Below are 16,220 nucleotides of genomic sequence, written 5' to 3'. Positions count from 1 at the left end.
TTCTTACAGTTTTTAAAATAAATTTTACAAATCTAGCCAGTTGATTGCAAATATATATTGGGGTTTTTTAATGTTTTTATTAATTTTAGAGAGAGGGGTAGGGAAAGGAATAGAGGGAAACATGGATGAGAGGGATACACAGATTGGCTGCCTCCTGCATGTCCCATATTGGGGATCAAGCCTAAAACCGAGGCATGTGTCCTGACCGAGAATTAAACTAGGGATCTCTTGGTTCATAGGTTGATGCTCAACCACACCAGCCAGGCTATACTGTTGTTTTGGAAATTAAATGTTTTTCAAGTTTTTAGGTATTCTACAAAGTGTACAGAAGGTATTCTTTGACTTGGCATGAGAGTTCCAGTGGTAGATAAAAGATGCCTACAAATTCTTTCCTACCTCTTAGATTAAGAAGTAGGGTTAACTTTTCTTCCCTTGAATGTGGGATGGGTTATGACTATTTTTGCTTGTTCTTGTCTTTTTAAAACTTTTTTGGGCTATGACTACTTTAACTAGTAGAGTAAGTTAGAAGTGACACTGCCAATTCTGAACCAAGCCTTTAAAAGTACTGGCAACTTCCTCCACACTGTCTGTCTTAGAGCCCTGAGTCCAACTACCCTATTGGAGAGATCATGTGAAGAAGCTCTAAGACTACAACACAAAGTTATTGTTAAAGTTAGTGGGTACAAAGCTTCAGTTGGGAAATACGATAAAGTTCTGGAGGAGAATACTGGTGATGGTTGTACAACAATGTGAGTGCCACAGACTACACACTTAAAAATGATTAAAATGGTACATTTTATTATATATATTATATTTTAAAAATAATTAGGTATATTTAAATGTTCTATTTAATAAATATTTATATATTTAAATATATTTAATAAATACTTCTATATATTTGAGTATATATCTATTTTTATTTACCACACAAAAAAAGTCGCTGTTGCCCTGGCTCAGTTGGTTAGAGTGTCGTCCTGATACACCACAGTTTCGGAATTGATCCCAGTCAGGGTACATACAAGAATCAACCAGTGAATACATAAATAAGAGGCTCGGTTGGAGAAACCAAGATGGTGGCATAGGTAAACACCGGAAATTGCTGCCTCCCACAACAAATTCAAAAATACAAAACGGACATCATCCAGAACTACAGGAAGGCTGGCTTAGAGGAAATTCTACAACTAGAAGGAAAGAGAAAAGCACACTGAGACTTAGAGGAGGTGCGGAAGTTAGAGGTACAGAGGCGGACGCAGCAAGGGCTGGCAACTGAGGACGTGGCTGTCTTTCTGAATCGGGAGGGAATCACAAGCCCCCAACTGCTCTGAACTCCAGTTCCGGGTGAGTCTCTGGGGACACGGACTTATACTGGGAGAAACTGGACTGTCTGGCAGAGGGCAGAACTTGGAACTTGAGGGCAGCTTTCTCTCAAAGGTGCTTGCAGCAATTACCAGGATGCTGAGACGCAGGGCCCCTTAGGGCAGGGCTGAGGATCAGCCATAGCTGCTTGCTCCACCCTGTTGATTCCCTGAGACCCCGCCCAAGCTGTGAGGAGAGGCTTTTGCATATGAATGGCTGGCCCTTTGCAATCTGAAAATTACCTAACAAACTGCAGCTGGGCCAGACAGACCCAGAACTTCCAAGAGAAGGCCCAAGGCCCCACAGCAGCTTGCACTGCTTCACAGCTGGGCCTCATTTGGGCACCTCCAAATCCCAAAAAAGGAAGGGGAACCTGCAGTTCTCTTCGTAGCTCCTGCTGGGTAGCCTCAGGCAGAGGCTAAATTAGCACCTCCTTAGACCCAAGAGCCAGTGTACCCAGTGGTCAGAGTGGGACCATCCAGATTACAACTCCTCAGATCCATAAGGGACACACTCAGGGGGGCAGACTCAGTGAGCACCAAAGCCCCACTGAAGCAAGTCTTGCCTCATAAGGGTGTCTTCAGCACAGAAGTTCTCCCACCATAGACACAGCTGATTCTCATAGCCAATTGGCCTGGAGATCAATTCCTCCCAGTGATACCTACAACAATCAAGGCTTAACTACAACACTGTGCACAAAGCCCACAAAGGGGTGCACCAAGAGTGTCCACCTCAGATAATTGGGGAGGCTGAGCCACTGGGCCCTATAGGACACCTAGCACACAAAGCCACTCTACCAACCCAGGGAAGCATAAAAAATGCAGAGACAAAGAAACAGGTCACAAATGACAGAAATGGAGGAAAGCAAATGACTGGATATAGAGTTCAAAACCACACTTATAAGGTTTTTCAAGAATTTTCTAGAAACCGCCAATAAATTTAGTGAGACCCTGGAGGATATGAAAAAAGACCAACTAGAAATTAAGCATACACTGACTGAAATAAAGAATAATATACAGAGATCCAACAGCAGACAACAGGATCACAAGAATCAAGTCAAATATTTGAAATACGAAGAAGCAAAAAATACTCAACCAGAAAAGCAAAAAGAAAAAAGAATCCAAAAATATGAAGATAGTGTAAGGAGCCTCTGGGACAGCTTCAAGCATACCAACATCCGAATTATAGGGGTGCCAGAAGAAGAGAACAAGATAGTGAAAACCTATTTGAAGAAATAATGACAGAAAACTTCCCCTATCTGGTGAAAGAAATAGACTTACAAGTCCAGGAAGCGCAGAGAACCCCAAACAAAAGGAATCCAAAGAGGACCACACCAAGACACATCATAATTAAAATGCCAAGGGCAAAAGACAAAGAGAGAATCTTAAAAGCAGCAAGAGAACAGTCAGTTACCTATAAGGGAGTACCCATACGACTGTCAGCTGATTTCTCAACAGAAACTTTGCAAGCCAGAAGGGAGTGGCAAGAAATATTCAAAGTGATGAATACCAAGAACCTACAACCAAGATTACTTTATCCAGCAAAGCTATCATTCAGAATTGAAGGTCAGATAAAGACCTTCACAGGTAAGAAAAAGCTAAAGGAGTTCATCACCACCAAACCAGCATTATATGAAATGCTGAAAGGTATTCTTTAAGAAGAGGAAGAAGAAAAAGGTAAAGATAAAAATTATGAACAGCAAATACATATCTATCAACAAGTGAATCTAAAAACCAATTGAATAAAAAATCTGATTAACAGAGTAAACTGGTGAATATAATAGAACCAGGGGCATAGAAAGGGAGTGGACTGACAATTCTTTGGGGGAAAAGGGTGTGGGGGTGCAGGAAGAGACTGGACAGAAATCGTACACCTATGGATGGGGGGGGGGTGAGGGCAGAGGGTGGGGTGGGAACTGGGTGGAGGGGAGCTATGGGGGGAAAAAAGAGGAACAACTGTAATAATTTGCACAATAAAGATTTAATTTAAAAAAAAATCAGAGGCTCAACAAATCAATGTTTTTCTCTCTCCACCTTACTCTCTCAAATCAATAAATAAAAATTTAAATTAAAAAGTTGCTGTTTTAAACCACTGAATTTGGGGAATAGTTTGTTATACAACTGAAAACCAGAATGGTTCTACACAAATCAACATCTAAAATAAGAACTGTGCTGCACTAAGTACTACTGCACAAACACAAATTGGCTATATTTTAGGGTTTGATTTTAAGAAATCTTGCCTCTCCATTTAATTTCTTAATTCTTAGCAGAATCTTCTGCATTAATACAAATATTAAAATATATGAGCAGAATTCAGTTGAAATTACATACTGAATTTTATGTAAAATTAACATACTGCATTGGCAATAAAAGTCATTTATGGAGATGAAAATAATTACAACAAAATTAAGTATTTCTGGAGTCCACCTGGAGGAAAGGAAAGGGAAAGAATTCAAAGCCCTCCTGCCCCCAACCTATTCTTCCCCTCTCCCAACCTAGGTTTGATGAGAAAAGGAGACTGTCCTACCTTAAAATCAAGCCCATCAAATCCTTATTCCTATTAAACTATCAAACAGGCCAGACTATAGAAAGCAGAAGTGAGAATGTGGGGAAAAGGGAGAATGGCTGACACAAAGGCAAAGATTATAGACAAATGCAAAAAACTACAAGACCTGGTAGGAGAAAAATGGAGGACATTTTCAGAAAAATAAAATCCTATTATTTTATCTTTCCTAATTCTTAGCACTAAGGTAGTAATTATTTTGATTTGATTCTCCTACAGAACAAATATAGCTGATTTAGGTATAAAGTTATGGCCAGAAAACTGTCTAGGGTAGTGGTCGGCAAACAGTGGCTCACGAGCCACATGCGGCTCTTTGGCCCCGAGTGTGGGTGGCTCTTCCACAAAATACCACGTGCGGGCGCGAACATACAGGGAACGTTGTGGAGTGAAAGATGTAGTGTCGAGGACTGAGAAAGGTATGCTGAGATGGTTTGGACATAGAGAGGATGAACGAAAGGAGATAGATGAAACAAGTATACAAGATGAGTGTGGATGGGAGAGTTGGAAGGAGTCTACCTCAGCGAACGTACCTCAATCAGATTGAGGACGTTTTTAGCAAAGGCCAGCTTAGGAGTACCCTAATTACATTAATAACAATGTACCTACCTGTATAGTTTAAGTTTAAAAAATTTGGCTCTCAAAAGAAATTTCAATTGTTGTGCTGTTGATATTTGGCTCTGTTGACTAATGAGTTTGCCGACCACTGGTCTAGGGCGCTGAGCTGAAGCCAGGTAATAAGAAATGTATATCAGAAACAAATTTCACCCTGCCCATCCCCCCCTCTTAAAACCAAGGTTTATCAAGGGCCTCCCATCTCCAAAATAGCAAAAAAGGAAGGAACAAGAATGTGTGTGGCACATAGCTCTGTAGTAGCACATGATCAGAAACAGACTGTGTATAACAAACTATGGGTAGAATCACTTAATGGAACTTTGTACCACATTGTTTATAGGTATATTTTGAATGTTACAAAACTTACCTGCATTAGTTTCAGAATGCTTAGCTATATAAAAGGGAGGCTATTTGTGAACTATAGATCTTCACACTTAATCTAACATTGGTAGCAAATGATTTGCTGTTCTTCCAACAGCCAACTAATTTTAGTATGGCTACTTCTGTCATTCCTATATAATAAAAGCCTAATATGCAGAGTGTCCCCTTGACAGGGAGTTTGACCAGGGGGTGGGGCTGGGCAGCCAGCAGCTGCTAGGGACCCTACCCACGCACGAATTTTGTGCACTGAGCCTCTAGTTAATATGTAATTGGAACTTATCTAAGTAACAAAACTGTTAATGACAGCTTTCAGCTTTCTGTGACTAGGGTTGGTGACAGCCTCTCAGACTCGGTTTTTTCACATGGAAAATTAGAACAAAATCCAATAAACTCTAAACTACCTTTTAGTTCTAAAATTTTAAGTATGTATGTTATCATCTCTGGTATACAGATAAAGTACTTAGCTGTAATTCAAAATATTTTCAAATTATCTTTCATTTTCAAAAATAAAAATATTTCTCTAATCCAGTATTAATACAAAGTATTCATTTGTTCATTCAACTAATACTTGTTGAGCACCTGATTATATACCAAGCATTAAACATGGCACTGGGAGGATACAAAAATAAATACAGATATGGTACCTTGATTCACAAAGCTTACAGAAAAGTTGGGGAAACAAATCAAACATTTGCATAAGTGTAATATCATAACTCTAAGTGATATGAAAGGGGTAAAAGAGTATATAATGGGAAATCTAAAAGACTTCTCTTAAGAAGAACAAATACCCCTAGCTGGTCTTGCTCAGTGGATAGAGCATTGGCCCATGGACTGAAGGATCCAGGTTCGATTCCAGTCAAGGGCATGTACCTGCCCTGGTCAGGGTGTATGCAGGAGGCAACCAATCAATATGTCTCTCTCACATCAATGTTTCTGTCTGTCTCTTCCGGTCCCTTCCACTCTCTCTATAAATCAATGGAAAAAATTCTCGGGTGAGGATTAACCAAAAAAAGGACAATAAATAAATGACAAATGAACTGAGGAGAATGGTACATATGGCCTACATAATATGGAATGTGTCTAGGCAGAAATAAACATGGCATGTTCAAGGAACTGACAGAAGGCCAATGTGATTGGACAAAACAATCCTTTCTTAGAAATCCAAACTTCCAATACATGAAAGGATAGCTTAGCTTTTCAAAGGCATACTCTAGGAATTATTTTCAAGGAAGCTTCAAAGCATCACAATAGTTTCTCTCTAATGTTAAAAAAAATGCTGTCCTATATATCTCCCTGCAAAAGACCAAAAGTAACTCTCATTGATTTCCTTTCTTTTCATTTTGGTGTGTTCAACTGCATAATAAAAAGCACAATTTCTTTTCTTTTTTTTTTGTAATCCTCACCCGAGGATATGTTTTTATTGGTTTTTAGAGAGGAAGGGAGAGAGAGAAACATGGATGTGAGAGAAACATCGACAGTTACCTCCCATATGCAATCTAGGTATGTGCTCTGACCGGGAATTAAACCCCAAACCTTCTGGTGTACAAGAAGACAACGCTCCAACCAACAGAGCCACCCAGTCAGGGCATAAAAACCACAACTTCTTAGTTCTACTTAGATTTCTTAGACAAAGGCAGCTCTAAGAATAAAAATAAATATAATGCTATTGCCCTGGCTGTGCCACTAAATTGCCTTATGACTATTGATCTTGGTAAATGTTACTAGGCCACTTTGGGCCTTTTTGTCATCTGTAAAACAGGGGAGTTACAGAACTTCTTTTAAGATCCTTCTTACTCTAAAATTATGTTTTCACTATAAATATGCTTGTTCTATTCTTTAAACTAAAGAGTTTAGGCCAAATATCTCTGAATTCCATTGACCATGATTTTACTTGTCTTTAAGCCCTCTTTGTATTTATTTAGCATTTGAACATCGTTGCTATGTAATAGTAATTACTGAATTTATAAAATTTGCTCATAACTAAAGGTCTAACAAACAAAAATACAGTTAAACACTGTTTAAAAATCCACACTTCAAATGAGACAGTAATACTTTAACAAAACAAGGATCCCTAAAAACTCAAAATAGTACTAAGTCAAAAGGTGGGAGGAAAGGTGGGAGGAAAACAAAATATTCAGAATTATTTTTTTGTTTTGTTAATCTTCACTTGAAGATATTTTTAGCATTGCTTTTTCAGAGAAAGGAAGAGAGAGAGAAAAATCAATGTGAAAGAGACACATCGATTGATTGCCTCCCCATGGAAAGCAAACCCTCAATCCATGTATGTGCCCTCAACTGGGAATCGACCCTGTGACCCTTTGGTGTGCAGGCTAACACTACACTGGGCCAGGGCAAGAATTCTTGAGAAAAGCAAAATTTTAGCATGGGACCCTCAAATTAGTTAATATATATGTCAATTTTAACTTCCAAAATAACTCATAATGAATATTCTAACCCAATGCTCATTCTAGACTTGGTTTTATATCCATTTGTGATTAACAGTACTTCTGATATTTAATCTATTTTCAAGTGGAAAATGTATAGTTATAACTTTTAAACCAGATTATCCATCACCAGACTTCAAGTTTTAATATTCTTAATATGAGTACAATAAAAAATCCATAAATATTTTACTTAAGTTTTATATTTCATAATTTTTTAGCATCTCAAAACACTCAATATAACCTTAAAAAACATCAATTAAAATGAAGTTGGAACTCAATAATGTGTGGTTTTGGTAACTAATAAGACCTTTGCTTTCATTTGTAGGAAAATGGTCCATTACTTTTATGGTATGTAGTATTTTATTGGGGAAATAACTTTCAATCGCTAACTACTGCATTTTTTCATCAAAATAACTTGTTTTGCAAAAAGAAAGAAAGAAACATCAATTAAGACCTTCATATATAATCTTTAGTATCAATATTTACTTATAATTTTTATTTATTGACTTTTAGAGAGGGATAAAGGGGGAGAAGAGGAGAGGGGGAGGGGAGGGAGGGAGCGAGGGGGGGGGGGAGGGAGGGAGGGAGGGAGGGAGGGAGGGAGGGAGGGAGGGAGGGAGGGAGAGGTAGATTGACTTGTTATTCTATTTATTCATTCACTAGTTGATTCTTGTATGTGCCCTGACCGCGGATCATACCCATAATTTTGGCATCTCAGGACCATGTTCTAACCAACTGAGCTAACTGGCCAGGGCAAGAGTTATTTCAATGGAAGGTATTGTGTCCCATTTCTTCCAAAGAGGTAACAAATTATTAGATATTAAGCATGAACTAAAAGAATACTTAAAGTATTCATTAAAACACTCACAGCACAGTAAACATTTACTAGGCACTATACTAAGCTCTAAGAGCAAAGGGGCAAGATCATTCCCTAAAAATACATTTCACCAAGTTGCTCAAGGCAGAAACACTATCAACAGTGTTTCTTCTCTCACCTCCCACCACATCTGATTCTAACTCTGAATTGTCTCTTGGATCATTCCCTACTTCTTTATTCCCACTATCATAGCCCTACCTCAAGATTTTAATACCTTTCACCTAGACTACTATTAACAGTTTCCTAGCTGGATTCCCTGCTTCAATCTAGCCTCAATTTTGACAACCAAAATGTTTTCAGTATTGGCAAATGTCCTCTTTTTTCATTTCAAAGATGCCCTGGTTGAGAACTGCTGCATCAAGCCGATCCCTTAACAAGAATGGAACTTATTTTGTAAGGCTGTGGCCACAATCTAGCCATGCAACACAGCAAAAAACTGGCCAACATAAAGCTGAAACTTACACCCTGGACCTTAAGACCACCATGCTTTAAACCAGGGGTGGAGAACATCCAGCCCGAGAAGTGATTTGGTCTGGCCCTGCCACGGCACTGGCGGTGAGTTAATTAAATGTTTGAGCAAATATAGCAGGCTAATCTTTAAGTTGATAATTTTGTATGGCCCACGAATGATGTTATAAATATCCAAATGGCCCTCGGGAGGAAAAAAGGTCTCCCCCTCCCCTTGCTAAACTAAATAAAAATGACTCTTTATAAAAGAAGCCACAATACTTTTTCTTACAACCCCTTTGAACATATGGACCTAAAACATCACCTTACTTCAAGCCTGGATTTTGAAGTCAGTACCTTCTGTCAAAGTTTAACCATACTATATCCACACTTAAGTTTGTGGAAATTAGAAAATTGTGACAATTTAAAAAAAAATACCTTTCTTACTTAAATCAAGTCTCTTCAGAAGTTGATGAAAACGGGACTTCTCAGACTAATTATTACCTACACTTAAGGTTGCAAGCTACTTTAAACAGTATTCTCATAAATATTTCGGGGGGGGGGCCTTTAAAAGTTGAATTCTTATGCTTAAAAAAAAAAAAGGCAAGATTAAAACACACACATAACACTCCTTTTAATTTCCCATAATGGCTATATCCCTGCCCCCCCCCCAACTTATTATTCAAAGATAAGCCAAAAAACAAACAAACAAACAAACACAGAGAAACGAAGATAAGCCAGGAGAGAACAATACCGTGGGGAGGGGGTGGAGAAGGCGATGAGCTCTCAGAAACCCCTGGTAGGTGAACCTCCCGCAGGCCTGCCGCGTGGACGCCCCGCGAGGGCACCTCCCCCCTGGCTCCGGGGAAGGCGGGCCCGCCGCCCCGACGACACTCACCTTCAGCCGCTTGATCATCTCGTCGGTGGTGATCTTGTCGGTGATCTCCTTGACCCCCGGGGGGTAGGCGATCTTCCCGTCGGCACTCCCCACGCCGCCGAGGGCAGCGGCGGGCTTGGGCTGCGCCGCGAAGTCCATCCTGGGGGACAACTTTTCTCTCGCAGTCCTCTACCGGCCTCTATCGGTCAGAAAACAAAAGTTCAGCGGCCAAGGGGCGACTTTGTAACCTCTTTTTTCATTTCAAAAACCTCTCATCTGCAAAGGGCCCTCTCGCCCGGGAGGCCGGGGACGCGGCGGCCGCCCCGCCAACCCGCTCCTTCCCCGGGGCTGGGAGTGTGGCGGCCGCCCCGCCGCCCCCACGCACGCGGGCGCCCCCGAGCCCACGGGGCTCACCCCGGCAGCCGCCGCCGCGGCCGGGGGAGCGCCGAGCAGCGCCAGGAGTTCCCCATTCCTTCCCTCACAATGAAACCCGTCCCCGAGCACCGAGGTCCCAAGTTTGGCGGCCTCGGGAGTCCGGCGAGGGCCCCCGAGGCCCCGGCTCCACCGGAGAGGCACGCGGGGTCCCCCCCGCACGGCCGGCCGCCTTCGGGAAAGGAGACGCGAGGCCTATCGGGCTCGGCTTAGGCCGCAAAACTAGGGACCCGACCGGCATCGCACGCAGCGGCGGCTCCCGGGGACGATCGCCCTCGCCGGGCCGCGCTTCCGGACCCCCGGCGCCCCCGCCGCGCTGCCGCCCCTCCGCTGCCCCGCTCCCCACCCCCGCGGGAGGGGAAAACCAGCCGCCCTCCCCCCCGAGCCCCGCGCCGGGAAGAGGCTGACGCGGCCCCGCACTTCACATTTTGTTCCTGCAACTTGGGCTCAGGGACCCCAGCGGCTGCGGTCGCCCCCGGTGCCTGAGCGCCGGGTCCCACGCCACCCAGGCCTCACCGGCACCTCCGGGCGGCCCCGCCGGGCCTCGGCCCCGCGCCCCCCCCCTCCGATCTCCCCTTCCGTCCCCTCCCTCCACCCGCCGAGGGCGAGAGCCGCGCCGCCGCCTTTACCTCCTCCTCCTCATGCGGGCGGAAGGTGCATCGAGCGCCCGGGCCTCTGTCAGGTGGTTGCGCCGCCGCCCCTCGTCGGGCTGCACACAAAGCGGCTCCGTGGGTCCCGCCGCCGCCGCCTCCCGCCCCGGAGCGGCGCTGGGGCTGGCGGTGCCGAGGAGGAGCCGCCGCCGCGGGGGGAGACGCGGGGCGAGTGTGCGCTGGGCGGGGAGACACTGCCGCTCTCCGTCCGGCCGGGGAAGAGCAGCCTCGGAGAAGGCTCCTCCGGGACCGTGCGCGCGTGTGTCCGCCCGGAACCCCCGCGGCGCGTCCGCCCGCCCGCCCCTCGCGCCGGCCGGGCACGCCGACCCGGACCCGGACCCGGACGCCCCTCGCAGCGGCGCGCGCCCGGCCGCCCGAGCCCCCGGAGCCGACGCCGCGCACACACGCCGGCCGGTCGCGTGAGCGGAGCGAGAGCACGCGAGAGCAGGGCGCGCGCTCGCTCCCGCCCCTTCCTCCGCCCGCCGAGCCCCCGCCTCCCTCGGGCCTGGGCGCCGCGCGTGGGGCGGACAGCGCCGCCAGCCGGTTGGCGCCAAGACCTGCCGCGCCGAGCGCCGCGGGGCGGACGCGGCCCAGAGGGCAAGCCGCGGAGCCTGGTGGCGGGAAGCGCCGGGTCCCCGCGGCCGGGCGAGGGCGTGCAGGACGCACAGGGCTGTAACTTGGGGCGCGGAAACGAGTGCGTGGCTTTTGGGGGTCGTCCTGAGGGACGTGGACGGAACTGGTTGAAAACGGTTAATTGCTCGGTGAAAAGGAACTGCTTTTCTCCCCGAGGGACAGGAGGTCTGCAAACGGAGGAAAAGTTTTGCAACTTGGCACAACGTGGGCTGCTCATTCTTGTGCCTTCTGACAACCACCGGCGTTGAGCCCTCTCCTCTTTAGATTTTTAAAATTACTATTTTGAAAGCTGTAAAGTATAAAAAATATCAGAGTGGAGTGGTTCTCAAAAGAATGGTCCGAAACGTAGGTTCCTGGGCTCCACTCCCAAACCGTAGAACCCAGACATGAGCAGGTTTTCAAGTTAGCTAGATGGTTCTCGTGAATATGGAAAATTCATTTTAAAAAAAATGTGATAAATATGCCAAAGAATGACCTTTTCTTCCATCCAGAGGAAAACCCAATGCAAAGGCTTTGAGCGATTTAATGTACCAAGTTGAGCAAAGGAACCTGAGAAGCACATCATTTCAGAAGCCGGTCTTGAAAAAACCACAGTAAGATGAAATAGCTTTCAGCTCTTGAAACTGACAACGGCCATAGTTTAAAATGATATGCGATTATTTATTTAAATTATTCTTGATGGATATCCATTGGGCTTCCCCACATCCTTTACTACTTGGTCTTAAATGTTAAAGGTACTGCACTCACTGAATTGTTTTTCCGTTATTTCACAAGGGAGATTCCAGTGATCTTGCTACAGTTGCTGATTTGCTAGAATTCTGCCTAAAAGTCTGTGCTTTGTTCTTTGGCATCTAGATAGAGTAGCAAGCACAAGATTGTTTTTATCCAAACTATTAAATTTCCCAAAACCTACTCATTTTACCCTGTCCCTTTCACTGTGTTGTTTTTTTATGTAATTTAAATAACTAGAGTGATGTTTTTGTTGAGTGGCTGGTTAGCTCAGTTGGTTAACGGAGCGGGGTGCTAATGAAGAGTGATGCTTTGTCCTAGCTGGTTTGGCTCAGTGGATAGATCATCCCCCTGCAGACTGAAGGGTGGTAGGTTCGATTCCGATCAAGGGCATATGCCCAGGTTGCAGGCTCGATCTCCATAGGGGGCATGCAGGAGGCAGCTGATCAATGATTCTCTCTCATCATTGATGTTTCTCTCTCCCTCTCCCTTTTTCCCTGAAATCAATAAAAATATATTTTTTTAAAAAGACTGATGCCTTTCATTTTCATTCTTGCAGTAAGTAATTTACCCATTAAATGGAGTTTGTATATGTACACAAATTTTATTATTATTGTTTAAAATATATTTTTATTAATTTTGGAGAGAGGAAGAGGGAGGGACAGAGAGATAGAAATATTGAGAGAGAACCACCCATCAGCTGCCTCCTGCACGCCCCCTACTGGGGATCTATCTGACAACCTGGGCATGTGCTCTGACCAGGAATCAAACGGTAACCTGATTCATGGGCCCATTCTTAACCACTGAGTCACACCAGCCAGGAACACAAATTTCAATTTTATACAATGTATTGTTTTGTTAACATTGTTTGACTTTATGAACTCAAAAGATAGTAATCCCCAAGAATTACAACACGTAAGTTTGTATCATTCTAAAATTCAGGAATTTTGAAATTCCTGTTTTTACTTCTTAAACATTTGTTTTCACTTACAGTAAATGAGATAGAATAATTTGTGCAACAATTATTTTAAGGGGGCCTAGTATTCAAGGCATTGTTTTGGGCACTGAGAAAAAAATCGGCAGTGGGGAAGGGGACAAAAATCCTGGCATGCTTTGATGGAGTTTAATTTGTTTGGGGAGAGATAATGTAAATAAATAAATAAATTGCTATGGAGGAAAATAGAGTGGGGGGGGGGTGCAGATCACATATAGCCGTTTAAGCCTTTGGCTTGTACTGTGACTGAAATGGAGGAATTATTGGAATGTTTCAAACAGAGAAGAGACATGATATGATTTAGGTTCTATGAGCTAAGCAACCTTGCACAAATTTCTTCATCTTTCTGTGCCTCATTTTCCTCATCTGTAAAACAGGGATAATAGTTTTTATTTCAGAGGGCCATTATGAGGAATAAATAAGTTAACATTTGTAAAGTGCCTAGAAAGTTTAGACCTGAGTAACTAAGATCAAGTAACCACTAACTGAGAGGAGGGGGACTATGCTTGCAGCAGATTTAGTGTTAGGATATCTTTTAGACATCCAAGCTATTTAAAAGTTAGTTTAACGAACATTTACTGAGCTCCTGCAAGGGGTAAGGCATTGTACTGAGTACTGGGGAAATATTTAAAAAACAAAGACAAAGTCCGTGCTCTTGACAGTGTTGGGATCTACTGGAGGAATCAGACATACAATGAGGCAAGGCTGTAATATATTCTAAAGGCCCGGTGCACGAATTCATGCACTGGTGGGGTCCCTCAGCCTGGCTGGCAATTGGAGCCAATCAGGGCCATCTTGCCCAGTCCCAGTTGGGACTAATTGGGGCCGGCCTGCTGGGGAGAGGGACCGCGGAAGGTGGGCTGTGGGAGTGCACTGACCACCAGGGAGCAGCTCCTGCTTTGAGCGTCTGGCCCCTGGTGGTCAGTGCACGTCATAGCGACTGGTTGACTGGTCCTTTGGTTGTAATGGTTGCTTAGGCTTTTATCTACACTAATAAAAGAGAAAAATGGTAATTGGTATACGACGCTACCCTTTTCATTGGCTAATCAGGGCTATATGCAGATTAACTGCCAACTAAGATTGGCAGTTAACTGCCAACAAGATGGCGGTTAATTTGCATATGTAGGCACAATGCAGGGAGGTGAAAGGGAAAGCAGGAAGAAGCCCCCTGCCACTGACAGTGATCGGAAACCCAGGGGGGAGCTAAGAGCTGGGGGGCAGGGCAAAGGCAGCCCTGGGGCCGCCTTTGCCCTGCCCCCCAGCCATGATCGGAGAATCAGGTGCCTTTGCCGCCCTGGCCAGTGATAGCAGGAAGTAGGGGTGGAGCCAGCGATGGGAGCTGGGCACAGTTGAAGCTGGCAGTCCCAGGAGCTAGGGGTCTCTTGCCTGGGCCTAAAGCAGAGCCCATGATCGCGGGGCCGCTGCAGCTGTGGGTCCCCGCTGCCCAGGGCGGATGCCTCAGCCAGAAGCATCCTGCAGCGGCAGGGGCGGAGCCCTCGCGATCGCGGTGCCCCCCGCTGCCCGGGCCGGACGCCTAAGCCAGAGGCGTTAGGCCTGGGCAGGGGCGGAGCCTGCAACCGCGGGGAGCTGGGGGTCCCCTGCCCAGGCCTGACACCTCTGCCGGAGGCCTCAGGCCTGGTCAAGGGGCCGATCCGGTGATTGGTGATCGGAAGGTGATGAGGGTCAACTCCTCTGGCCGAGGCATCAGGCCTGGGCGGGGGGCTGGGGGTCCCCTGCCCAGGCCTGATGCCTGGGCCAGAGGCATCAGGCCTGGGGGGGGCGGAGCCGGGGATTGGGGGGATATGATGGTCCCCTTGTCCAGGCCTGAAGCCTGGGTCAGAGGCCTCAGGCTTGGGCGGGGGATGGAGCAAGCGATCAGAGGGAGATGGGGGTCCCCTGCCCAGGCATGATTCCTGGGCCAGAGGCCTCAGGCCTGGGCAGGGGCCAGAGCCAGTGATCAGGGGGAGATGGGGGTCCCCTGTCCAAGCCTGACACCTCTGGCGGAGGCGTCAGGCCTGGGCAAGGGGCCGATCAGGCGATCGGAGGGTGATGGGAATCTACGCCTCTGGCCGAGGCATCAGGCCTGGGCAAGGGGCAGAGCCAGCAATCGGAGGGGTCTGGGGGTCCCCTGCCCAGGCCTGATGCCTGGGCCAGAGGCATCAGGCCTGGGCTGGGGGCAGAACCAGTGATGGGGGGAAATGAGGGTCCCCTGCCTGACCCTCTGTTAGAGGCATCAGGCCTGGGCAAGGGGCCAATCCTGCGATTGGAGGGTGATGGGGGTCAACGCCTGAGGGCTCCCAGTATGTGAGAGGGGGCAGGCTGGGCTGAGGGACACTCCCCCCCACACACACCCAGTGCACGAATTTCGTGCACCGGGCCCCTAGTGTATAGATAATAGAGTTTTGAACTACATTTTCTGTGAGCCTAGAAAAGAAGTGCTATGGTAGCTTCCCAAAGGAAGGATCTTCTGAGGCTGGGCCTTGAATGGTGAGTTATTTTTTTATTTTTTTTTTAAAATATATTTTATTGATTTTTTACAGAGAGGAAGGGAGAGAGATAGAGAGTCAGAAACATCGATGAGAGAGAAACATCGATCAGCCGCCTCCTGCACATCCCCCACTGGGGAAGTGCCCGCAACCCAGGCACATGCCCCCGACCGGAATCGAACCCGGGACCCCTCAGTCCGCAGGCCGACGCTCTATCCACTGAGCCAAACCGGTTTCGGCATGGTGAGTTATTTTGATGAGTAGTTGTTGTGGGAAGGGTAATAGCTAATAGAAATCACCACAAGGTGAACAAAGGCCTGAAGGAAATTAAGTGCAATATTTTTGAGGGGCGGGGGGTGGAGTTTGGTGTGGTTAGAACAATGATTGACTAAAAGAATGGCTTTGTGAGCCTTATTCTACTCCCACATAATTACTATCAGACCCCCGCCCATATTCACAAATCCAAGCATACAATTTATGTACAGAATGACATCTAATGCAGTTTCAGAATAAATCCCTAAACCCATATTTCAACCATGTTGCTAACCACAAATTCTATCTATATAGAAATTCTAGATCCAAACTCTAGGGCAGTTCTGTCCAATAGAAATTTCTGGAACAGTGGGAATGTTCCATACCTGCATTGTCCAGTACAGTAGCCACTAGCCACATGTGACTCTGTAATACTTGAAAAGTGGCTACTGAAGTTTTAATTTAATTCAAGATTTAAAATCTAAACA

The 16,220-nt window shown here is 45.8% G+C and overlaps 1 protein-coding gene across 15 annotated transcripts in view; it reads right to left on the bottom strand.

Moving 5' to 3' along the window:
• Positions 1-10,993, bottom strand: part of PDS5A (PDS5 cohesin associated factor A) — a 114,653-nt gene extending 103,660 nt beyond the window's left edge. For 13 of the 15 annotated variants that reach the window (XR_009449684.1, XR_009449686.1, XR_009449685.1 and 10 more), the window contains exons 1-2: positions 10,618-10,993; positions 9,578-9,755 (exon numbers count right to left, since the gene is read on the bottom strand). Coding sequence is in view for 10 of the 15 variants with exons in the window: in XM_059673033.1 (XP_059529016.1) it covers positions 9,578-9,715 (138 nt within the window). In the remaining 5 variants the exon portion in view is untranslated. Of the gene's footprint in view, positions 1-9,577; positions 9,756-10,408; positions 10,538-10,617 lie in introns of those variants that run through there. The other 2 variants (XM_059673036.1, XM_059673035.1) reach the window with 2 other exon arrangements.
• Positions 10,994-16,220: the final 5,227 nt, after the last annotated feature.

This window comes from Myotis daubentonii, chromosome 1 (genome assembly GCF_963259705.1).
Source record: "Myotis daubentonii chromosome 1, mMyoDau2.1, whole genome shotgun sequence".
In the NCBI taxonomy this organism is placed as follows: domain Eukaryota; kingdom Metazoa; phylum Chordata; class Mammalia; order Chiroptera; family Vespertilionidae; genus Myotis; species Myotis daubentonii.
This window is presented reverse-complemented; position numbering and strand designations above follow the sequence as displayed.